The sequence below is a fragment of the Balaenoptera ricei genome, chromosome 2, assembly GCF_028023285.1.
Source record: "Balaenoptera ricei isolate mBalRic1 chromosome 2, mBalRic1.hap2, whole genome shotgun sequence".
Classification (NCBI taxonomy): domain Eukaryota; kingdom Metazoa; phylum Chordata; class Mammalia; order Artiodactyla; family Balaenopteridae; genus Balaenoptera; species Balaenoptera ricei.
The window spans coordinates 3,461,574-3,488,346 of NC_082640.1; the positions used below are offsets into that span (position 1 = coordinate 3,461,574).

General features: G+C 41.4%; 1 protein-coding gene across 4 annotated transcripts in view; it reads left to right on the plus strand.

Moving 5' to 3' along the window:
* ZEB1 (zinc finger E-box binding homeobox 1) overlaps window positions 1-25,413 on the plus strand; it is a 194,752-nt gene extending 169,339 nt beyond the window's left edge. For all 4 annotated transcript variants that reach the window (XM_059909812.1, XM_059909819.1, XM_059909815.1 and 1 more), the window contains 5 exons: window positions 3,379-3,581; window positions 6,800-6,905; window positions 19,528-21,338; window positions 23,181-23,361; window positions 23,487-25,413. In XM_059909812.1, the coding sequence (XP_059765795.1) occupies window positions 3,379-3,581; window positions 6,800-6,905; window positions 19,528-21,338; window positions 23,181-23,361; window positions 23,487-24,091 (2,906 nt within the window). In that variant the 3' untranslated portion in view covers window positions 24,092-25,413. The remainder of the gene's footprint in view (window positions 1-3,378; window positions 3,582-6,799; window positions 6,906-19,527; window positions 21,339-23,180; window positions 23,362-23,486) is intronic.
* Window positions 25,414-26,773: the final 1,360 nt, after the last annotated feature.

Below are 26,773 nucleotides of genomic sequence, written 5' to 3' on the forward strand. Positions count from 1 at the left end.
CTTGGATTGATCCCTTGATCATTATGTAGTGTCCTTCTTTGTCTCTTGTGTCTATTTGATAGGAGAATTGCTACTCCAGCTTTCTTTTGATTTCCATTTGCTTTCAGTCTGTATGTGTCCCTAGGTCTGAAGTGGGTCTCTTGTAGACAGCAAATATATGGGTCTTGTTTTTGTATCCATTCAGTGAGCCTGTGTCTTTTGGTAGGAGCATTTAATCCATTCATGTTTAAGGTAATTATTGAGAGGTATGTTCCTATTACCATTTTCTTAATTGTTTTGGGTTTGTTTTTGTAGGTCCTTTTGTTTTCTTGTGTTTCCCACTTAGAGAAGTTCCTTTAGCATTTGTTGTAGAACTGGTTTGGTGGTGCTGAATTCTCTTAGCTTTTGCTTGTCTGTAGAGGTTTTAATTTCTCCATCGAATCTGAATGAGATCCTTGCTGGGTATTAGTCGTCTTGGCTGTAGGCTTTTCTCTTTCATCACTTTAAATATGTCCTGCCAGTCCCTTCTGGCTTGCAGAGTTTCTGCTGAAAGATCAGCTGTTAACCTTATGGGGATTCCCTTGTATGTTATTTGTTGTTCTTCCCTTGCTGCTTTTAACATATTTTCTTTGTATTTAATTTTTGACAGTTTGATGAATATGTGTCTTGGCGTGTTTCTCCTTGGATTTATCCTGTATGGGACTCTCTGCACTTCCTGGACTTGGTTGACTATTTCCTTTCCCATATTAGGGAAGGTTTCAACTATAATCTCTTCAAGTATTTTCTTGGACATCCCTTTCTTTTTCTCTTCTTCTTCTGGGACCCCTATAATTCGAATGTTGGTGTGTTTAATGTTGTCCCAGAGGTCTCTGAGACTGTCCTTAATTCTTTTCATTCTTTTTTCTTTATTCTGCTCTATGGTAGTTATTTCCACTATTTTATCTTTCAGGTCACTTATCTATTCTTCTGCCTCCAGGTCACTTATCTGTTCTTCTGCTATTGATTCCTTTTAGAGAGTTTTTAATTTCATTGATTGTGTTGTTCATCATTGTCTGCTTGCTCTTTAGTTCTTCTAGGTCCTTGTTAAACGTTTCTTGTATTTCCTCCATTTTATTTCCAAGATTTTGGATCATTACTATCATTACTCTGAATTCTTTTTCAGGTAGACTGCCTATTTCCTCTTCACTTGTTTGGTCTGGTGGGTTGTTACCTTGCTCCTTTATCATCTGCTCTTCTCATTTTGCTTAACTTGCTGTTTTGGGGGTCTCCTTTTTGCAGGCTGCAGGTTGGCAGTTCCCGTTGTTTTCAGTGTCTGCCCCCAGTGGGTAAGGTTGATTCAGTGGGTTGTGTAGGCTTCCTGGTGGAGGAGACTGGTGCCTGTGTTCTGGTGGATGAGGCTGGATCTTGTATTACTGGTCCGCAGGACCATGTCCAGTGGTGTGTTTTGGGGTGTCTGTCACCTTATTATGATTTTAGGCAGCCTCTCTGCTAATGGGTGGGGTTGTATTCCTGTCTTGCTAGTTGTTTGGCATAGGGTGTCCAGCACTGGAGCTTGCTGGTCGTTGAGTGGAGCTGGGTCTTGGCGTTGAGATGGAGATCTCTGGGAGAGCTTTCGCTGTTTGATATTACGTGGAGCCGGGAGGTCTCTGGTGGACCAGTGTCCTGAACTCAGCTCTCCCACCTCAGAGGCACAGGCCTGACACCTGGCCGGAGCACCAAGACCCTGTCAGCCACACAGCTCAGAAGAAAAGGGAGAAAAAAAGAAAGAAAGAAAAAGTTATTAAAATAAAATTTTTTTAATTATTAAAAATAAAAAAAAATTACAAAGTAATTTTAAAAAAGGGGAAAGAAAGAAAGAAGAGAGCAACCAAACAAAAAACAAATCCCCCAATTATAACAAGCACTCAAAACTATACTGGACAGACAGAACCATAGGACAAATGGTAGAAGCAAAGCTATACAGACAAAATCACACAAAGAAGCATACACATACACACTCACAAAAAGAGAAAAATGAAATATATTTTTAAAAAAAAGGAAGAGAGCAACCAAATCAATAAAAAATATCTACCAGTGATAATAAATACTAAACTAAGATAAACATAAAACCAGACCCAAGTCTACAGTTGCTCCCAAAGTCCACCTCCTCAATTTTGCGATGATTCGTTGTCTGTTCAGGTATTCCACAGATGCAGGGTACATAAAGATGATTGTGGAGATTTAATCCACTGCTCCGGAGGCTGCTGGGAGGAATTTCCCTTTCTCTTCTTTGTTCGCACAGCTCCGGGGGTTCAGCTTTGGATTTGGCCCCGCCTCTGCGCGTAGGTCGCCTGAGGGCGTCTGTTCCCCGCCCAGACAGGACGGGGTTAAAGGAGCAGCTGCTTCGGGGGCTCTGGCTCACCCAGGCCGCGGGGAGGGAGGGGTACAGAGGAGGTGGGGCGAGCCTGCGGCGTCAGAGGCCGGCGTGACATTGCAGCAGCCTGAGGCGCGCAGTGCGTTCTCCCGGGGAAGTTGTCCTTGGATCACGGGAGCCTGGCCGTGGCGGGGCTGCACCAGCTCCCGGGAGGGGAGGTGTGGAGAGTGACCTGTGCTCGCACACAGGCTTCTTGGTGGCAGCAGCAGCAGCCTTAGCATCTCATGCCCGTCTCGGGGGTCCGCGCTGATCGCCGCGGCTCGCGCCCGTCTCTGGAGCTCGTTTAGGTGGCGCTCTGAATCCCCTCTCCTTGCGCACCACGAAACTAAGAGGCAAGAAAAAGCCTCTTGCCTCTTTGGCAGCTCCAGACCTTTTCCCGGACTCCCTCCCGGCTAGCTGTGGCGCACTGGCCCCTTCAGGCTGTGTTCACGCCGCCAACCCCAGTCCTCTCCCTGCGACCGAAGCCGGAGCCTCAGCTCCCAGCCCCGCCCGCCCCGGCGGGGGAGCAGACGAGCCTCTCGGGCTGGTGAGTGCTGGTCGGCGCTGCTCCTCCGTGCGGGAATCTCTCCACTTTGCCCTCTGCACCCCTGTGGCTGCGCTCTCCTCCGTGGCTCTGAAGCTTCCCCCCTCCGCCACCCGCAGTCTCTGCCTGCAAAGGGGTTTCCTAGTGTGTGGAAACCTTTCCTCCTTCACAGCTCCCTCCCACTGGTGCAGATCCTGTCCCTATTCTTTTGTCTCTGTTTTTTCTTTTTTCTTTTGCCCTACCCAGGTACGTGGGGAGTTTCTTGCCTTTTGGGAAGTCTGAGGTCTTCTGCCAGCGTTCAGTAGGTGTTCTGTAGGAGTTGTTGCACATGTAGATGTATTTCTGATGTATTTGTGGGGAGGAAGGTAATCTCCATGTCTCACTCCTCCGCCATCTTGAAGGTCTGTCCTGGTAATATTTTTTTAACGTTTTAAATTTAAAATATACGATCCTTCTTTTACAGGAACACCAGATGCATTTTCCCAGTTACTCACCTGCCCGTATTGTGACAGAGGATATAAACGCTTTACCTCTCTGAAAGAACATATTAAATATCGCCACGAAAAGAATGAAGATAACTTCAGTTGCTCCCTGTGCAGTTACACCTTTGCATACAGAACCCAGCTCGAACGTCACATGACCTCCCATAAATCAGGAAGAGATCAAGTAAGTGGAATGACTGCATTCACGAACTTTCCACACTGAGAACTCACCCCTCCACAGAAGGCGAGGGTTTTAATATACTGAAAAACTTAGGGGATGTACTGGACAGTGTCTGGTCTACAGCCTTATGAAAAGGAAAGTGATGATTCATTTGGATTATCTGGTCATTTCTGAGTTTAAAAGCACATATGAGCACTATTTTAGAGGTAACTAAGTTTTTTTTCTTTTACAGGTAGGTCCCTTTCATCTCAACTTAATTGTTTTGCTTATACCATAACAAATATTTCTCTTACGTTTAGGATTTCAAAATACATACTACTGGAATGTTCAGTGTAGGGAAAATAACTGATTACATACACTGCATGCCTCTAAAAATCTAAAGTTTAGACTCTAAATCATTTTTAATCTGAAGATTCAATTTTCATATGGTTTATTCTACTTCTGTTTCACTTTGCCTCAATGTCTAGAAGCATAAACCAAGACTATCCTATAAGTGTAAGTTACATTTAAAATTGTTGGCTCTGTACTTAAGTACAGATTAAAGTTAAAGAAGCTTTTGCCAGTTGTCCTTTTATAAGACCCTGATAACTATCAACTACAAGTAGTGAAATTTAGCTACTTAATTCTAGATTTAAAAATCAAGTAAATATTCAGCTGCACAGGGTATGTTGAGGCTATGTCCAGTTTCTTATATCCAAGGATGTGAACATCTGTCTACCTGAGTGCATGAGAGTCTGCTCTGTGTGCGCCTAAGTCACAGATCCCCCCGAGGACAAGTTACCCCAAACCAGAAGAATGATGAGAGGGGTCAGCCTGTCTTCTCAGGACTCTGGGGACAACACTCACAGACTAAGATAAGGGGTGTGGGAGGGTGGCAGGCAGGGAGCAAGGACCAAGCTTCTCCTTAGGTGGGTTAGTGGTTCAGTCCACGCAGGGCACTTGGGGTGGAGCAAGTGCCAGGAGGGGAGAAAACTGACACATGGAAGACAAAGCCCATCTGTTCGCATCTGCCCCACACGAGTCCTGTCAGGGACAATACAGACGCGCGCTCTTGCCACCCTGGTGTCCCGACATGACCACGCTCTAGACGAGCCCTGGGGAAAGGGCCTGCCAGGTGACATTTGGGGAGCAGCCCCGTCCTGCCACTGCTGCCCCCCATCCTCTACCCTGAGGGCCCTTGTCAAAGGAGGGGACCTTCAGAGGACAGATGGAACGGGTGGGGGAAGCAGGAGATGCTGCTATAAAATGGTAAGATCTCTGATGACCGTGAAGGCCACTTTCTGTGAGGATTTGTCTGATGTGTGCCAAGGTATCGGTTTTATATGTGAAGTATGTAGTCAGACCACCGTCCGAAAGGAGCTGTGATAAATGTAATAATGTGAGGGTAACAGAATTGGGAACAATTTAGGTTAGGAGGCAGGAAACCAAAGGGCAGACGATCTGCCTTGCTGGCCTTTGAAAATCATGCTGTGACCTAAAGATATGCATTTCCATGTCTTATTAATTTATTCATTCAACAAGTATCTCAGTTTCGATTCTGTATCAGGCCTGTTGTAGGTGTTAAAGACACAATAGTGAAAAAGATGAGCAAAGTCCCTGACAGTAGAAGGCGTGTATTAGTAGGTGATAGAAATGTAAGATATAAAAGCAGGTAGAAGGAAGATAAGGCAAGAGTAAGAGGATAGAAAGTGGTGGAAGCTGCTATTTTTTTTTTTTTTTTTTTACAGGGTAGGGAGACCTTCTGAGAATAAGTGTGATAGGGAAGCCACTGAAAGATACTGCATTTTGTCTTTATAGTTTTAAGGCAGCACGGGCTCTTGGGTGGAAAGTAGACTGAGAGAGACAAGAAGGAAGCGGGGCGGCCACTTAGAGGCTGTGGCTGTGATGTAGGCCAGAGGTGGTTGGTGTGGCAGACATGACATCCTTAGGGACCGTGGGTGCACGATGGCTTGCTGAGGGATTGAGCAAGGGTCTAAGGGAAAGAGAGGGATCAGGGATTCCTCCAAAGTTCAGGGCTTAAGTGATGATCAAATAAATGAGGGGGTTATTCACAAAGGTAAGAGACATGAGAGGAGGAGCCGACTTCCAGGAGAGAAATGAAGAGGTCATCGTAGGCCTGTTGACAGCTGCCTGTTGCTTCCCAGTGGGGAACGTCGAGGAAGCAGCTGGCTGTGAGAGCCTGGCATTGAGGGGAGGGGAGACGTCTAGCGAGAGAAATTTGGGAGTTGTCACCATATGTTCGGTTTCAAAGCCAGGGGTTTGGGTGAAGTAGAGCCTGACCCATGGTACGTGCTCATTTCTCTGTCCTTCCCGTATGAAGGACAGAAGAAGGGAGATTCCAGTGAGGGAGAGCACGGAGCAAGCAGAACTTGAGCCTTTGCCAGATGGGTAGAATCTTAACTGTCATAATTCAGGGGAAACACAGGCAAGAAGTAAGGGATAAATCAGAGCAAGGCGGTGAAGAGCAGGACATGTGCAGAAGACTGGGACTCACTGGACGACTGGGGCACAGGCTCCTTAGAGGCGGTTGGTGAAGAAGCAGCCTGGAAGCTCAGGGCTATGGACCTGGCGTCTGTAGTATCAGAATCTGGGTTCAGGGGTGGAGAGGAATCCTCTAGAAATCTATGAGCAGAATTGGCTGAATAATTCAATTCCAGCAGTGCTTCTGTAAGATTAATGAAGGGTACAGAATATAAAAGAGGGGATTTGATAGACCAGGCAGAAAGCTGTAACAACCCATATTTGGAAGTACTTTTTAAACCATCAGATGAAGGTGCATTCTGGAAATATCAGACTTACTAGAGACAGGCTAAAGTGCTGACAAAGCCCAGCCTTTCTTCTGTTCAGGAGACCTTGTTCTTCTGTGTAGTAATTGTGCTGGAGACAGACGACTGGATGTTCTCGACTGCAGTTCCTTTATCTGTGAATCAGAGTGTGGGCGAGACGGTCTCTAGTTCCTAGCAAAGTATGCATTATTTGTTGCTTCATAAAGTGATTCTGATACTTTAGGAAGTGGAAATTTTCCTTTATGTCAAAATTCTGTTGCCATGATGATCAACCTCCTTTTTGGTAATATTCCAAGTGTTAGATTTTTGTGACTGTTAAAATGAGGCCTTTAAGAAACAAAAGAATCACCAAAACATTACTTTTAGCAGATTGGATGTTCTTTATGTCTAAAGCCTTTTTGCTTTAATAAATAAAACACCAATTCTTTCTTACAGAGACATGTGACGCAGTCTGGGGGTAATCGTAAATTCAAGTGCACTGAATGTGGAAAAGCTTTCAAATACAAACACCATCTAAAAGAGCACTTAAGAATCCACAGTGGTAAATATTTGTTTTCTTTGTCTATGGTGAATATCATAGCAGTTATGATAATAAATTAATATCACATGCGATCTACACACATGATTAGAAACGCTGCTTTTAGGATAAAGACTAATCAGGAGAAATCTTCTGCTTGTAAATGGTATTTTACTGGAATCTTAATCTTTGAAGTATAGCAAGTCAATAGGACATACTCCAATTTCCTCATCAGAATATAGCATGCGTTAACCAGACATACAACCTGAAAACACTTCAGCTTTCTGGTGAATGTTAATTTCATCGCCCCCTCTTAACAAGGGAATGATAAAGGGTATAGGGGTACCGTGTGCACAAGGAAAAGAGGAGATGAAGACGCTCTTCTTTACACGAGAGAAGTAGACATGGAACTCGAGGCAGGAAGGGGCACGGGTGCTGGGGAGTCGGCAGGAGAGGGCAGCACAGCGGGGCGCGGACTGAGGCATGAAGGGGGACTTAGAGGAGAATGTGCTCTGCCCTCGTCTCACCCTTCTCTTCTACGCTATTCATTGTCTGCAGCTTTACGTACAAAATGAACATTACTATATGGTAAAAATGTTATGTCTGTTTTAGAAACTTGTTTCCACAAAAGCTATCAAAACCTAGAAAGTATCCCACATTTGCATGCTGAACTCTGTTCGTCTCCTGATTAATTCTGATATGTTACTTAAGACTTAAATAAAATAATTTTAATGAAAAACAGCTGTTAGCTAATGAGTGGGAAATTATGTGTCTGCACATGCTTATTTTGTGAAGATTTTACAAATATCCTGCAAAAAGAGAGTACAGTTGGGTGGCTTTGTGAGGGCTGGTTGGTGATATCTGTATTTTAGTTTGGAACTGCATTTCTAGAAGTTGTGCTGAATTGGTTGTTGGGGGCTAAAATAATGTTACAGTTACCACTTAAAAATGCTCAAACCAAGATTCATACAAATACATTTCTAAATTTTTACACATTAATGTGTCTGGAAAGTAAAGATTGTCTTTTAGAGCCTGCAACAGGATCCTGTTTCTCAGCTCCTGTGCCATGGAGCAGTTTTCATCAATTTTATACATATATATTAATATTAATTAACATATATTAAATGGATCTTTTTTCCTCTTATACCACTGTCCTTTATTCTTCTGGCTTTATTGAGATATAATTGACATATAGCACTGTATAAGTTTGAGGTGTACAGCGTGATCTGACTTACATCATGAAATGATTATCATCACAGTAAGTTTAGTGAACATCCATCTCATACAGACGCAAAATTATAGAAAAAAATATTTTCCTTGTGATGAGATCTCTTAGGATTTACTCTCAACTTTCATATATAACATGCAGCAGTGTTAACTATACTTACCATGTTATACATTGCATTCCTAGTACTTATTTATCTTATAACTGGAAGTTTGTACCTTTTGACCACCTTCATCCAATTCCCCCTCCCCCCCCCCCGCCTCTGGTAATCAATCAATCACAGGTCTGATCTCTTTTTCTATGAGTTTTGGTAATCACAGGTCTGATCTCTTTTTCTATGAGTTTGTTTGTAAATTTTTATAAAGTGTCTTTGTCTGGTTTTGGTATCAGGCTGATGCTGGCCTTGTAGAATGAGTTCAGAAGCGTCCCTTCCTCTGCAAACTTATTTTTGAAACAGTTTAAGAAAAATAGGTGTTACATCAATAATATATTATTAATAATCTCCTGTCTTATCAGAAATGATTTGAAGTTGTTGATAGAGATATAGCTAATTCAAGGGAGTTTTTTAAATATTAAAATTGGGGTAATAAAGCTTAAAGTAAGAAAGATTCACATACAAAATGAATGTCATATGGTCCTATTGCAGTCACAGTTGAGATGCACAGATCACACCAAACATTAAAAGTCTAGAAACAAGAAGTTAATAATCACAGAATCCTACATTGATATTCAGAAATCAACCTCAATCAAGTAGGGAGCTAGTATCTGTAGTACCTACAGAAAAACTTTAGGAGTTTCGATGGTGAAGAGCTTTGTTAAGCTAACAGTATGCTGCTGCTTTAAAAGATAAGGCAAATTTAGGCCACATCATAGAACACAAAACTCCCACTGTGCTCTGCTCTCCATTCATTATGTATTTATGTCTCTTATTCTTAAAATTATTTACTATGAGGCTTGTACACCTTTAACACAGCAAAAATTTTAAAAACATTTAAGAAAAATAAAGTTAAGAAAGTAAGACAGGCATGAAGTAAACATGAGAAAAAAAGGAATATATAAAATCCTTTGCACATGCTAGAAGTGACCACAAATTAGACCACAAATTAGACCTAAGGTTTAGGAAGTAAGAAAACTACAATTAGTAACCAAGACCCAGAGTGACTGTAAGTAAAAAGAATCAGTTGCTGGAAAAAGCACAAACCCTTCCTGATACTAAGTCCATAGAGAAAGTTATTCCTTGAAGCATCATTAAGAATAAAGATTGAAGCATCATTAAGAATAAAGAACAGGGAGGACCTTCAAGATGGCAGAGGAGTAAGACGTGGAGATCACCTTCCTCCCCACAAATACATCAGAAATACATCTACATGTGGAACAACTCCTACGAAACACCTACTGAACGCTGGCAGAAGACCACAGACTTCCCAATAGGCAAGACTCTCCCCACGTACCTGGCCGTGTGGCTGACAGGGTCTTGGTGCTCCAGCCGGGTGTCAGGCCTGAGTCTCTGAGGTGGGAGAGCCGAGTGCAGGACACTGGACCACCGGACACGTCCCAGCCCCACGTTAATATCAATTGGCGAGAGCTCTCCCAGAGATCTCTGTCTCAATGCTAAGACCCAGCTAAACTCAACGACCAGCAAGCTCCAGTGCTGGACACCCCATGCCAAACAACTAGCAAGACAGGAACACAACCCCACCCTATTAGCAGAGAGGCTGCCTAAAATCATAATAAGGCGACAGACACCCCAAAACACACCACTGGACATGGTCCTGCCGACCAGTAATACAAGATCCAGCCTCATCCACCAGAACACAGGCACCAGTCTCCTCCACCAGGAAGCCTACACAACCCACTGAACTAACCTTAGCCACTGGGAGCAGACACCAAAAACAGAACCTGCAGCCTGTGAAAAGGAGACCCCAAATGCAGTAACTTACTTAGGCAATGAGAAGACAGAGAAATACGCAGTAGATGAAGAAGCAAGGTAAAAACCCACCAGACCGAACAAATGAAGAGGAAATAGGCAGTCTGAAAAAGAATTCAGAGTGATGATAGTAAAGATGATCCAAAATCTTGGAAATAGAATGGAGGAAATACAAGAAACATTTAACAAGGACCTAGAAGAACTAAAGAGCAAACAGACAATGATGAACACCACAATAAATGAAATTAAAAATCCTCTAGAAGGAATCAATAGCAGAATAACTGAGGCAGAAGAACGGATGAGTGACCCTGAAGATAAAACAGTGGAAATAACTACCACAGAGCAGAATAAAGAAAAAAGAATGAAGTGAATTGGGAACAGTCTCAGAGACCTCTGGGACAACATTAAACACACCAACATTCGAATTATAGGGGTCCCAGAAGAAGAGGAGAAAAAGAAAGGGACTGAGAAAATATTTGAAGGGATTATAGTTGAAAACTTCCCTAATATGAGAAAGGAAATAATCAACTCCAGGAAGCACAGTGTCCCATACAGGATAAATCCAAGGAGAAACACACCAAGACACATATTAAACTATCAAAAATTAAATACAAAGAATTAAAAGCAGCAAGGGAAAAGCACCAAATAATATACAAGGGAATCCCCATAAGCTTAACAGCTGATCTTTCAGCAGAAACTCTGCAGGCCAGAAGGGAGTGGCAGGACATATTTACAGTGATGAAAGGGAAAAACCTACAAACAAGATTACTCTACCCAGCAAGGATCTCATTCAGATTCGATGGAGAAATGAAAACCTTTACAGACAAGCAAAAGCTAACAGAATTCAGCCCCACCAAACCAGCTTTACAACAAATGCTGAAGGAACTTCTCTAGGCAGGAAACACAAGAGAAAGAAAAGACCTACATTAACAAACCCAAAACAATTAAGAAAATGGTAATTAGAACATAACATATCCATAATTACTTTAAATGTAAATGTATTAAATGCTCCAACCAAAAGACATAGACTGGCTGAATGGATACAGAAACATATGCTGTCTACAAGAGATGCACTTCAGACCTAGGGACACATACAGACTGAAAATGAGGGGATGGAAAAAGATATTCCATGCAAATGGAAATAAAAGAAAGCTGGAGTAGCAATTCTCCTATCAGACAAAATAGACTTTAAAATAAAGACTATTACAAGAGACAAAGAAGGACACTACATAATGATCAAGGGATCAGTCCAAGAAGAAGATATAACAATTGTAAATATTTATGCACCCAACTTAGGAGCACCTCAATACGTAAGGCAAATGCTAACAGCCATAAAAGGGGAAATCGACAGTAACACAATAATAGTAGGGGACTTTAACACCCCACTTTCACCAATGGACAGATCAACCAAAATGAAGGACTTAATTGATATTTATAGGACATTCCATCCAAAAACAACAGAATATACTTTCTTCTGAAGTGCTCCTGGAACATTCTCCAGGATAGATCATATCTTGGGTCACAAATCAAGCCTTGGTAAGTTTAAGAAAATTGAAACTGTATCAAGTATCTTTTCTGACCACAACACTATGAGACTAGATGTCAATTACAGGAAAAAAAAACTGTAAAAAATACAAACACATGGAGGCTAAACAATATGCTACTAAATAACCAAGAGATCACTGAAGAAATCAAAGAGGAAATCAAAAAATTCCTAGAAACAAATGACAGTGAAAACACAACAACCCAAAACCTGTGGGATACAGCAAAAGCAGTTCTAAGAGGGAAGTTCATGGCAACACAATCCTACCTTAAGAAACAAGAAACATCTCAAATAAACAACCTAACCTTACACTTAAAGCAATTAGAGAAAGAAGAACCAAAAAAGCCCCAAGTTAGCAGAAGGAAAGAAATCATAAAGATCAGAAATAAATGAAAAAGAGATGAAGGAAACAATAGCAAAGATCAGTAAAACTAAAAGCTGGTTCTTTGAGAAGATACACAAAATTGATACACCATTAGCTAGACTCATCAAGAAAAAAAGGGAGAAAAATCAATAGAATTAGGAAAGAAAAAGAAGTAACAACTGACACTGCTGAAATACAAAGGATCATGAGAGATTACTACAAGCAACTATATGACAATAAAATGGACAACCTGGAAGAAATGGACAAATTCTTAGAAAAGTACAACCTTCCGAGACTGAACCAGGAAGAAATAGAAAACATAAACAGACTAATCACAAGCACTGAAATTGAGACTGTGATTAAAAATCTTCCAACAAACAAAAGCCCAGGACCAGATGGCTTCACAGGCAAATTCTACCAAACATCTAGAGAAGAGCTAACACCTATCTTCTTCAGCTCTTCCAAAATACAGCAGAGGGAGGAACACTCCCAAACTCATTCTACGAGGCCACCATCACCCTGATGCCAAAACCAGACAAAGACGTCACAAAGAAAGAAAACTACAGGCCAATATCACTGATGAACATAAGATGTAAAAATCCTCAACAAAATACTAGCAAACAGAATCCAACAGCACATTAAAAGGATCATACACCATGATCAAGTGGGATTTATCCCAGTAATGCAAGGATTCTTCAATATATGCAAATCAATCAATGTGATACACCATGTTAACAAACTGAAGGATAAAAACCATATGATAATCTCAATAGATGCAGAAAAAGCTTTAGACAAAAGTCAACACCCATTTATGATAAAAACTCTCCAGAAAGTAGGCATAAAGGGAACTTACCTCAGCATAATAAAGGCCATATATGACAAACCCACAGCCAACATCATTCTCAATGGTGAAAAACTGAAACCATTTCCACTAAGATCAGGAACAAGACAAGGTTGCCCACTCTCACCACTATTATTCAACATAGTTTTGGAAGTTTTAGCCACAGCAGTCAGAGAAGAAAAAGAAATAAAAGGAATCCGAATCAGAAAAGAAGAAGTAAAACTGTCACTGTTTGCAGATGACATGATACTGTACTAGAGAATCCTAAAGATGCTACCAGAAGACTACTAGAGCTAATCAATGAATTTGGTTAAGTAGCAGGATACAAAATTAATGCACAGAAATCTCTTGCATTCCTATATACACACTAATGATGAAAAATCTGAAAGAGAAATTAAGGAAACACTCCCATTTACCATTGCAACAAAAAGAATAAAATACCTAGGAATAAACCTACCTAAGGAGACAAAAGACCTGTATGCAGAAAATTATAAGACATTGATGAAAGAAATTAAAGATGATAGAAACAGATGGAGAGATATACTATGTTCTTTGATTGGAAGAATCAACATAGTGAAAATGACTATAGTACCCAAAGCAATCTATAGGTTCAATGCAATCCCTGTCAAACTACCAATGGCATTTTTCACAGCACTAGAACAAAAAAAATTGCACAATCTGTATGGAAACACAAAAGACCCCAAATAGCCAAAGCAATCTTGAGAAAGAAAAACAGAGCTGGAGGAATCAGGCTCCCAGAATTCAGACTATACTACAAAGCTACAGTAATCAAGACAGTATGGTACTGGCACAAAAACAGAAATATAGATCAATGGAACAGGATACAAAGCCCAGAGATAAACCCACGCACATATGGTCACCTTATCTTTGATAAAGGAGGCAAGAATATACAATGGAGAATTGAGCCTCTTCAATAAGTGGTGCTGGGAAAACTGGACAGCTACAGGTAAAAGAATGAAATTAGAAAACTTCCTAACACCATACACAAAAATAAACTCAGAATGGATTAAAGACCTAAATGTAAGGCCAGACACATAAAACTCTTCGAGGAAAACATAGGCAGAACACTCTATGACATAAATCACAGCAAAATCCTTTTTGACCCACCTCCTAGAGAAATGGAAATCAAAACAAAAATAAACAAGTGAGATCTAATGAAACTTAAAGGCTTTTGCACAGCAAAGCAAACTATAAACAAGATGAAAAGACAACCCTCAGAATGGGAGAAAATATTTGCAAACAAAGCAACTGACAAAGGATTAATCTCCAAAATATACAAGCAGCTCATGCAGCTCAATATCAAAAAAAACAAACAACCCAATCCAAAAATGGGCAGAAGACCTAAATAGACATTTCTCCAAAGAAGATACACAGATTGCCTACAAACACATGAAAGGATGCTCAACATCACTAATCATTTAGAGAAATGCAAATCAAAACTACAACGAGGTATCACCTCACACCAGTCAGAATGGCCATCATCAAAAAATCTACAAACAATAAACGCTAGAGAGGGTGTGGAGAAGAGGGAATCCTCTTGCACTGTTGGTGGGAATGTAAATCGATGCAGCCGCGATGGAGAACAGTATGGAGGTTCCTTAAAAAACTAAAAATAGAACTACCATGCGACCCAGCAATCCCACTACTGGGCATATACCCTGAGAAAACCAGAATTCAAAAAGAGTCACGTACCACAATGTTCACTGCAGCACTATTTACAATAGCCAGGACATGGAAGCAACCTAAGTATACATCAACAGATGAATGGATAAAGAAGATGTGGCACATATATACAATGGAATATTACTCAGCCATAAAAAGAAACGAAACTGAGTTATTTGTAGTGAGGTGGATGGACCTAGAGTCTGTCATACAGAGTGAAGTAAGTCAGAAAGAGAAAAACAAATACCGTATGCTAACACATATATATGGAATCTAAGAAAAAAAAAAAAGTCATGAAGAACCTAGGGGTAAGATGGGAATAAAGACACAGACCTACTAGAGAATGGACTTGAGGATAGGGGGAGGGGGGAGGGTAAGCTGTGACAAAGTGAGAGAGTGGCATGGACATATATACACTACCAAACGTAAAATAGATAGCTAGTGGGAAGCAGCCGCATAGCACAGGGAGATCAGCTCGGTGGTTTGTGACCACCTAGAGGGTGGGAGGGAGGGAGACGCAAGAGGGAAGAGATACGGGAACAGATGTATGTGTATAACTGATTCACTTTGTTATAAAGCAGAAACTAACACCATTGTAAAGCAATTATACTCCAATAAAGATGTTAAAAAAAATCTACAAACAATAAACACTAGATACAAACAATAAACGCTAGAGAGGGTGTGGAGAAGAGGGAACCCTCTTGCACTGTTGGTGGGAATGTAAATCGATGCAGCCACGATGGAGAACAGTATGGAGGTTCCTTAAAAAACTAAAAATAGAACTACCATACAACCCAGCAATCCCGCTACTGGGCATATACCCTGAGAAAACCATAATTCAAAAAGAGTCATGTACCACAATGTTCATTGCAGCACTATTTACAACAGCCAGGACACGGAAGCAACCTAAGCATCCATCAACAGATGAATGGATGAAGAAGATGTGGCACATATATACAATGGAATATTACTCAGCCATAAAAAGAAACGAAATTGAGTTATTTGTAGTGAGGTGGATGGACTTAGAGTCTGTCATACAGAGTGAAGTAAGTCAGAAAGAGAAAAATACCCTATGCTAACACATATATATGGAATCTTAAAAAAAAAAAAAGGTTCTGAAGAACCTAAGGGCAGGACAGGAATAAAGACGCAGTCGAGAATGGACTTGAGGACACGGGGAGGGGGAAGGATAAGCTGGGACGAAGTGAGAGAGTGGCATGGACATATATACACTACCAAATGTAAAACAGATAGCTAGTGGGAAGCAGCCGCATAGCATAGGGAGATCAGCTCGGTGCTTTGTGACCACCTAGAGGGGTGGGAAGAGGGAGGGGATACGGGAATATATGTATACATATAGCTGATTCACTTTGTTATACAGCAGAAACTGACACACCATTGCAAAGCAATTATACTCCAATAAAGATGTTAAAAAATAAAGAACAAAATATTTATATCATCCTGAGAAATATCCTTAAAATAATACAGCAGAGAATTTGACAGTGTTTTCTCTCTAAAATAAGATTCTTCAATAGAGGCCAATGATAGTTCACCAAAGTGCAATTCAGCAAAAGCATTGTCCCAGGGTGGCCGATGGATGCCGTCCCAGTCTACGGCTCCCTGATGGTTTATTCCAAGGGGAGAGTTCAAGCAGGGCTACTCAGTGTCATCCCAGATAGATTGAGAAACTAGTATACCAAGACAGTGCTGTGACAATTTCATTATATTTTATACAATATTCATCCATAGGAGATTGGAAAATTTTTTTAATGAAAAAACAAATGACCCTTCACCACAGATAGTTTTGAAAGCACTGTTTAGAGTATCTAATAATGAATGAACTGCATATCCTTCAGGAAACCTCTGTAATTTTTTTTCTCAGGTGAGTTTTTAAAAGGCATTGAGGGTCAGGGTCCTCAATTATATGCCCTAAAATTGCCCGGATAGTTGGTCTCTTCTGATACCCATGAAATGAACCCTATGCAGAGACGTGTGTCACCCGTCATGTGAACTTCGCACGTGGTGGGAACTGAGCTGTGAAGAGAAGGCCACCACACCTGCACACACAGGGGGTGCAAAAGAGCCCCTTCACCTGGGCTGGGATCCTCCCCAGCAAGTAACCTGGGTTTGTTCCACGGCCTTATAGTCATTTTAGCCTGGAAAACTTTTACATCAGGTGCAACCAAACACCCACCTCAGCCATTAAAAAAAAAAAGTCAGTGTTCATAGTACATCTAACTTTGAGCAGCACACCTTCCTCATATAACCTCCAGGGTTTAGTCGTTACAAACACTGACCTAGATCGACTGGTAAGGGAGGTGATGTACTTTAGCTATCATCCATAAAGCTATGAAGTTAGAGTTAGAAACAAGGGTTTTTCTAACAAACATAGTGACTTTGGCTCTAGAATAATTGTTCTGCAGACCTTCTTTGCAGGAGTGGTAAAGTATCAGGGTGATTCCCAATAAGCATAATGATAAGTAGCACTTACCGAACACTTAACTATGTACAGCCACATTCTAGTTATTTGTATGCATTAAGTCATACAGTTCTCACAATAACCCTGTGAGGTAGATGCTACTATTTCCTCTCTTTTTTACTGATGAGAAAATGGAGGTTCAGCAAGCTTAGCTTGCCCACAGTCACTCAGCTGGGACACGGCAGAGCCGGGGCCCTGACCCCAGCATCCTGTCTCCAAAGCCACTGCCGCACCCACTGTGCTCTTCCTCCACCTCCCTGTTTGTAAAGATAGAAATAATCCGTGTTACATATGCTTATTTTCCTAGTGAGCAGGAGAACACGCGTGGCTCACTAGGACATATCCCTTGTTTTACCCCCACTGGAAATTTTTATCTGATGCATTTTGAGTACTGAATCATATTTCAGGCATCCCATTGGAAAGATATTGATTAAACTGGAGAATTTCCGGAGGTGAGTTAACAAGCAAGTAAGGGTTCTAAAAACCATGTCCCATGAGGAATGCGTGAAAGACCTGGATATGTTCAGCCTACACAAGGGAAATGGAAGAATACACGTGGCAGCTCTTCATCAATTTGGAAGTCTGGCTCGTGGAAGAACAGTTAATAAACCAATTATGTGTGGCATCAGAAGCAAACTAGTACAGGGAAGTAGGCATTCTGACAAGCTGCCTTTGGCTTAGTACTGAGCCTCTGTCTCATTGCTTTTGTAAGGAATCACTAACACTTCTTGAGAGCACACTGAGTTTTGCTATATAATCTCATATAACTGCTACAACAATCCAGTGAGGATGTATCTACATTTATTTATGCACCAAAACACTGAGGCTTAAAAAGGTTAAGGAAATAGCCTGTGACAGAGCCGGAATCTGAACCCAGATCCATGGTCCTCAGCAGAGCCAGACTAGACTGTCTTCCACAGAGCTGTCCCGCGGCAGCAGACTCCTTTTAATAAAGGAGGGTACGCAGAGATGAGCGAGTGCCAAGGATGATACAAACTGAACTCGTCATTGAGAAGGAGGCTGTAGAGAGGACTTACTAGATTCCTTCCAGTTCTGATTTCTTAGGTAAAAATTTCTGTGAAAATATATTGCACTTGTCTTAAAGTTTGCAACATTGAAGTTACATTACTAGCAGAGCTTACATTGACTTTCTTGCTACTTTCCTTTTAATTATTAAAAAGAAAGGGGGAAAAAAAAAAAAAAAGAAAGGGGGAATGTGTTGGGGGGGTGGCAGTGGTGGGATGAACTGGGAGATTGGGATTGACATGTATACACTAATATGTATAAGATAGATAATAAGAACCTGCTATAGAAATAATAAATAAAATTCAAAAATTCAAAAAAAAAAAAAAAAAAGAATAAAGCTGAATATACCAGAAACTAACACAACATTGCAAATCAACTACACATCAATTTTAAAAAAAGAATAAAGTGGCTATAAACATCAAAAAAGGGGAGGGGGGGAGATAAAGAGCTTTAATTTTGCTACTGAGTAGATAATCAGCATCGTCACATTTCATAATTTTCATAATTAGCTGTTCATTCATCTAAAGAAGGTTTAAAGGGCATCTCTGTGAGCCGCTGAGCACTGTAACAGGTGCAGGTAAACGGCCCACAACACCTGGAGTTCGCTCCCTCCCTGAAAATGGGCATCAGTAAGCTTTAAATTATAAATGATGAACTAGAAGTTAAAGCAAAAGTAAAACAGAAATAGGTTGTATGTAAATATTTCATGTAGCTCAGTGCTTCTCAAAATTTTCTGTCAAAGTATCCCTAGTGGCCAAGAAGAATAAATGCCTTGTACCCTGGAAGGTCTAGGGAAGCAACTTAAAGGAGGCCTCTGTAAGCGGGAAGCTTGTTTTTTTCCTAACATTTCACAGAAACGTTGCATTTGTGCAACATAGTCTAATCTGTGTCTTAATATTTAAATGTTTTAAATTATCATAACCACTGTCGCTAAAATTGAAACTCTAAGATGCTTTTCATACCCAGTAAAACATTGCCTGATATATCCAGAAGTACATACATCCCAGTTTAATAAGCCAAGGTTTATAACAATACCTTGTATTTAAAGTTTTCTTCCCATTGAAAAAGATCTTTTCAAGGAAACCTGTGGATATGGGAAGGATAGATATTCATGACTCATACAGTTAAGGCGAGATGTTCATACATGTTAAGCCTTATGGGAGATTTACTTTTCTTTCCTCTAATATTAACTTCTCCTACAGATGGTTAAGTAGAATAAAATATAGAAAATTACATAAATTGGTGAAACAGGATAAGAAAAAAATTACTTGCAAGAGTAGGATATAATTTTTTGGTATTTGAGAATGATTTGAACTTTTAAAAGTTTGCAGAAATACTGTACACATATGCTGAGAAGATTCTTTTATTGGTTAGCACGCAGTTCAGACTAACGTTTTACTGGTGTTTATGACATTTACGTAGGTTTTGAATGTAAAGTGATGATTCTAAATAAAATTATATTACATACATGGTAACCCCTTCTTAAATTGATACTGCTTGTTTTAGGGAAAACGTGGATACATAAAAATTTATGAATGTAATTTTTCTTGTTGTTTAGGAGAGAAGCCATATGAATGCCCAAACTGCAAGAAACGTTTTTCCCATTCCGGTTCCTATAGCTCACACATAAGCAGTAAGAAATGTATCAGCCTGATGCCTGTGAACGGGCGACCACGAACAGGGCTCAAGACCTCGCAGTGTCCCTCACCATCTCTCTCGGCATCACCAGGCAGTCCCACGCGACCACAGATACGGCAGAAGACAGAGAATAAGCCCTTCCAAGAACAACTTTCCGTAAACCAAATCAAAGCTGAGCCTGTGGATTATGAGCTCAAGCCCATAGTGGTTGCTTCAGGAATCAGCTGTTCAACCCCTTTACAGAATGGGGTTTTCAGTGGCGGTGGCCCCTTGCAGGCAACCAGTGCTGCTCAGGGTGTGGTGCAAGCCGTTGTCCTGCCAACGGTGGGTTTGGTGTCCCCCATCAGTATCAATTTAAGTGATATTCAGAATGTACTTAAAGTGGCAGTAGATGGTAATGTAATCAGGCAAGTTTTGGAGAATAATCAAGCCAATCTTGCATCCAAAGAACAAGAAACAATCAACGCTTCATCCATCCAGCAAGGTGGCCATTCTGTTATTTCAGCCATCAGTCTTCCTCTGGTTGATCAAGATGGAACAACCAAAATCATCATTAACTACAGTCTTGAACAACCTAGCCAACTTCAAGTTGTTCCTCAGAATTTGAAAAAAGAAAATCCAGTCCCCACCAACAGTTGCAAAAGTGAAAAGTTACCAGAAGATCTTACTGTTAAATCTGAGAAGGACAAAAGCTTTGAAGGAGGGGGGAATGACAGCACTTGCCTCCTGTGTGACGACTGTCCGGGGGACATCAGCGCACTTCCGGAGCTAAAGCACTATGACCTGAAGCAGCCCGCCCAGCCCCGTCTGCCCCCCACACCAGAAGCTGCCAAGCCCGAGGCCTCTGCCCCCTCGGGGTCCGGAGATGGCAGCCTGTCTCCCAGTCAGCCACCTTTAAAGAACCTCCTGTCTCTTCTGAAAGCATATTATGCCTTGAACGCACAGCCAAGTGCAGAAGAGCTCTCAAAAATTGCTGACTCAGTGAACCTACCGCCGGAAGTAGTGAAAAAGTGGTTTGAAAAGATGCAGACGGGGCAGACTTCAGTGCAGTCTTCTGAGGCATCTCCTCCCGAGCCAGGCAAAGCCAACACCCCTGCAAAGAACGATGATCAGCCTCAACCTACAAACGCAGATGACTCCCAGGACGGCACAAGGAATCTCCAGAGCCCTCTGAAGATAACTAGCTCCCCCGTCTTACCAGTGGGCTCGGCTGTCAATGGTTCCAGAAGCGGCGCTTCATCCCCATCCCCCCTCAATCTCTCCTCCTCCGGAAATGCACAGGGTTACTCGTACCCGGCAGAAGGGGCACAGGAAGAGCCACAAGTCGAACCTCTTGATCTTTCACTACCAAAGCAACAGGGAGAGTTATTGGAAAGGTCAACTATCACTAGTGTTTACCAGAACAGTGTTTATTCTGTCCAGGAGGAACCCTTGAACTTGTCTTGTGCAAAAAAGGAGCCACAAAAGGACAGTTGTGTCACAGACTCAGAACCAGTTGTAAATGTAATCCCACCAAGTGCCAACCCCATAAATATTGCTATACCTACAGTCACTGCCCAGTTACCCACGATTGTGGCCATCGCTGACCAGAACAGCGTTCCGTGCTTGCGAGCGCTGGCGGCCAACAAGCAGACCATCCTGATCCCCCAGGTCGCGTACACGTACTCGACTGCAGTCAGCCCCGCGGTCCAGGAAGCATCCCTGAAGGTGACCCAGCCCAACGGAAATCAGGTAAAGAATGCTCGCACCCTCAACCTATATGGTCAAGTGCTCGTTTGACTTATTTCAGTGAATTGTTCTAATAAAAATGAGTCACGAGAGAGCCAAGCAGCTTGTTAAGCTGTCATTTTTGAAAGGAAATAGATGAACGTGTGCCTTAGTACTTTTCAACGGCAGTTTTGTTATTCTGCTGAGAAAAGGGTCGATGAGTCTCAGCTAAATATTGACTGTCTGAAACTAGAGACAGAAGAGGAAAGTAAAACGAATGCTCACTAATCAGACTTCTGTTTTTATAGTTAGATTCCCAAAATTCGTTAAGTTTCTGCGTTGATTATGATCATTAGTAAATGAGAATTTGTTCACAGACGTTTCACACCAGGCAAACTTAGCTATCACTTTTTATGTGTTAACACCTCTGTTTATAAAAAGACTTTAATTAAACAAACAAAAATTAAGTATATAAAGAATTCATCTAGTGAATTTACTAATGATTTTATAAGCTGTAAACTAAATAGTGTTCAATCATAATGATATATGAGGAAATATACTTGTGAATCTATGTTTGCATTTTCCTCTTTAACTCCAAAGTTAAAGTTGGGATAACTCCCAAATCCATGACAGTTTTGATAGAACCATTTTGTGTGACTGTTGTGTGTCTCAATGTCTGGGCTTTTTCTGTGTCACTGACCTTGATGTCTCTCCATTTTTTTCCATTAATTTCTGATTAAATTTATCTCTAGTATTCATTAGATTCAATCTTTTTTCCAAATATTTGCTATAAGTAGGGGCAGCTAAAATAATTACAGTATCCTGTTCAAGTGTGTTTTGCTGCTTTTTTCTCCCTAACTATTGCTACCAATGGGCTTCCCGTAATTGTGGTAACTCTTGAAAAAGTTTTCACATGGCTAAATTTCTTACTAAGTCTAAATTTTGGGTGTATAAAACACTCTTCACGCCTTTGAATAATAAACAGGGAACCACAAACATTTCAGTTAATCATCCAACTAGATCAAATAACGTTGAAAGTAGAGTTCCTTTAGCACCGTTAGCAGCTTGCAAATGCCAGAAAAATGTCGGCGCCTCTCCCACCTTACAAAGCCGTGAGAAATGTTGAAAACCTTTGAATGTGTAGAAAATTTGTGAATTTAGAATGGAAGACTTCAGAAAAGACACAGGATCTTAGGGGCCCCATCCCACTACAGGCTCCCTGAAGAATTATTCTACCGACAGGAGGCCCAAGTTACCTCCCCAACCCTATCCCTAACCTGAAACTCTGAAGGTTCATTGTGTAGCAAGTGTTCTTGTTTAAAAATGTAGACCCTCCTACATTGTTTTTCCATGTTGCTCCTTAGAAAAGTGATAGGGAGACAATGGAGTTTAGTTCACAAAACTCTAAGGTTCTGGAAGATACAATTTAAAGACCACTTTTAAAAAACAGAATCTTAATTTTTGCTTAGTGAAACCCAGAATGAAAAAGTGAAGGTAAGTGATGCAGTCAGAAATCTGTGATTGTTTAGCAAACTCGTAAGTTAAAACTTTCTGCCAGTTTCTCATAAATTAACGATTCACATGGAACTGGGTGGACCGTGTTAGTACCGCGTTTTGTGTTTTCTTTTTGGTGCCCTTCCTTCTCGGCGCCAGCTGGCCCTGGGTTTGCTGCGGTTGTGGCTGTAGCGCCCCTCCCTTTTGTCTGTGTCAGCCCCACCTGTCACCTGGCCCTCCCCTTGGAGCCTGCTTTGGTCAAGCTGTTGAAAGTGTAAATCACAGTAGTTCTTTAATCTGTGCTTTTATTTATGTCTCTTGCTTATCTTGTAATTTTAAATGAAATTTTCCTACTTGTTTTTTTTCCTTTAGGATGAAAGGCAAGACACTAGCTCAGAAGGAGTATCAAATGTAGAAGATCAGAATGACTCTGATTCCACGCCACCCAAAAAGAAAATGCGAAAGACAGAAAATGGAATGTATGCTTGTGATCTGTGTGATAAGATATTCCAGAAGAGTAGCTCGTTGTTGAGACATAAATACGAACACACAGGTACGTATGCTCATGAACCTGGCGGTTTTGGAAAAACAAATTTATAACCGTTTCCATAACCTGAAGTGCCCGGAAGCCTATCGGCTTAATGCCGTCTTATTTCATAGCTGTGCCCTTATTTTCAGGTAAAAGACCTCACGAGTGCGGCATCTGCAAAAAGGCATTTAAACACAAGCATCACCTGATCGAGCACACGCGCTTGCATTCCGGGGAGAAGCCCTACCAGTGCGACAAGTGCGGGAAGCGCTTCTCCCACTCGGGCTCCTATTCCCAGCACATGAACCACCGCTATTCCTACTGCAAGAGGGAGGCCGAGGGGCCGGAGCCGGGGGCCTCGGGCCCCGGGGGCCCCCCCGCGCACCACGCGGGGGCCCGCGCCTCCCCCTCGCAGGGCGACTCGGACGAGAGGGAGAGCTCCACGCGGGAGGAGGACGAGGACAGTGACAAGGAGGAGGAGGAGGAGGAGGAGGAGAGGGAGACGGAGGAGCTGCAGGAGGAAAAGGAAAGTGGAGAACCGCGAGGAGGGGAGGGGGAGGAGGAGGAGGGGGAGGGGGAGGAGGAGATGGAGGAGGAGGGGGAGGGGCACGAGGGGGAGGGGCACGAGGGGGAGGGGGCGAACTCCGAAGGTGCGAGGGAGGGCGCGGGAGCTGGAAGCCCAGCCCGCAGCTTAGAACACAAAGTCGGCCAGGGCGGTGAGCAGGTGTCTGAAGAGAAAACAAACGAAGCCTGATCGTTTTTCTAGAAAGAAAGAAAATTCTAATTGGTAATGAAGTTTGTTCTATATTATACATGCTTTTCACGGAAACACAGTAACCTGTATACTGTGATTTCTGTTCACTACTGTGTAAAAATTTAAAAAAATACAAAATACCAAAAAAAAAAAAAAACCACACAAAAAAAAAATCCGGGTGTGCCTGAACCTCAGACCTAGTAATTTTTCATGCATTTTTCAAAGTTAGGAACAAGTTTGTAACATGAAGCAGATTAGAAAACTTAATGACTCAGAAAGCAAAGATGCAATGCAACAGGTTAAAGGAAACTGATTACTTAGATAAGCATCTGGCATTGTTTCATTTTATCAGTATTAATTATTACTCTTATGTTGGTTTATTCTTAAGCTGTACAATTGGGAGAAATTTTATAATTTTTTATTGGTAAACATATGCTAAATCCGCTTCAGTATTTTATTATGTTTTTTAAAATGTGAGAACTTCTGCACTACAAAATTCCCTTCACGGAGAAGTATAATGCAGTTCCAAACCGTGCTAACTACCATTTCTAAATTCAATCTAGAAGGTAGTAACTTCTAATATTTAGATGTCATAGTAGAGCGTATTCTCATTTAAAGTGTATCGTTAGCCTTAAGAAAGCAGCCGATAGAAGAGCTGAAGTTTCTTACTCATGTGGTTTAAATGGAGTTGAGAAGATTGCCGTTGAGTTCTGATTGCAGGGACTAACAGTGTTGATACTGGTGAGGACAGCAGAGCCGTCAGAATCAGTGTTCATAATTGTGTTTGAGTACGTGGTAAACAAATATGAAGGATGTGATATGAAGCTTTGTATCTCCTTTGGCCTTAAGCAAGACCTGTGTGCTGTAAGTGCCATTTATCAGTATCTTCAAGGCTCTGACCAGCCTCCGTTCATGCGTGGCCTACAATAACTAGCATTTGTTGATTTGTTTCTTGTATCAAATTCTAAAATAAAACTTAAAACCACTGACTCTGTCAGAGAGAAGCCAAACACTGGGACATTTCACCCTTTAATAATTCCTCAGTATTCATTTTGCGTTAATTGACTTTCAGAATTTCTCTACAGAAATGAAAGGGAAATTTTCTAATCTGCTTTATCCATGTACTTGCATTTCAAACATGGACCTGCCATTGTTATTTGGCTCATAATTGTTTCCAAATGTTAGTTATTATGGACCCAGTTTATTAACAACATTAGCTGATCCTTACCTATCAGTATTATTTTATTTCTTTTAGTTTATAGATCTGTGCAACATTTTTGTACTGTATGTCTTCAAACCTGGCAGTATTAATACCCTTCTTAACTGACATATGTACTTTTAGTTTTAGAAAACTTTTATATTTATGTGTCTTATTTTTATATTTCTTTATTTATTACACAGTGTAGTGTATAATACTGTAGTTTGTATTAATACAATAATATATTTTAGTATGAAAATTTGGAAAGTTGATAAGATTTAAAGTAGAGATGCAATTGGTTCTCTTGCATTGAGATTTGATTTAACAGTGTTATGTTAACATTTATACTTGCCTTGGACTGTAGAACAGAATTTAAATGGGAATGTATTAGTTTTACAACTACAATCAAGTCATTTTACCTTTACCCAGTTTTTAATATAAAACTCTTAAATTCTGAAATTCACTGTGTGACTAACAGCATGATGCTCTGCGGTTTTATTGAGAGATTAGTCTAACCATGAAGTCTCCTTTCCTTATAAGCCAAGCTAGGGCAACCGTATATAAACAGTGTTGGGAACAACGTTTAACATTTTGTGCCAATTTGTTCCTGTATTCATGTATGTAAGTTACAAATCTGACTCTTCATTTTTAAGTTCCTTGTTACACCATGGTCATTTTCTAGTTTTTTACCAGACTCCCCCATCTCACAATAAAATGCATCAACAAGCCTGACTGACTTACTTGCTGTCATTCTTTTAATCATTATCAAGATTTTCTTTGGAAAACTCTGTGACATACATGGGGGTATTATACCGTCGTCCTGCGCTTGGTTTATCTTGGGCTGGGTCTGGGTAGACTAAATGGTGTAGACATTCCCCGCTAAATCATGGATTTTCCTGCGGCTGGGTGTTTCTGGGAAGGTCAGAGGTGACAACTAACGGCCTCCCCGGAGCTTGCTTCCTCTTCCCGAAACCCTTAGCCCCTCACTCCTGATCCCGTGGCCTCTCAGCCTTCGGGGAGCCTGCGCTAGGTGCCTTTCCTCTGGGCTCCCACAGCCCCTGTACCTGCCTCATCATCTCAGCCCTTATGCTGTGGCTCGCACCCCCCCCACCGGGACGGGCCGTGTCGGCCGCCGGGTCACCCGCCCCAGTGCCCGCCCGGCAGAGTGCCCGGCCCAAGTACATGCAGCCACGTTGGTTGAACGAGAATATAATTTGCACATTAACAGAGCTCAGCTGTGTCTTTCTTTGCTACTCTTTTGCTTCTATATATGTTCAGTGATTTCAGCAATTTAATAATTTTTTTATTCAGGCCCTACTAAACACTAGACAGACATAACAGACAAATAGTAAACTATACCTTTCCTGTTGCCTTTCTATTCTGATTTGCGAGCTTATTTCCAGGTGTCGTCTTTCTGGTGCTTAACCTAATGGTACATGACACAGGCATTCAAGGCCTCTGGTAGGAATTGATGGGACCCCCTC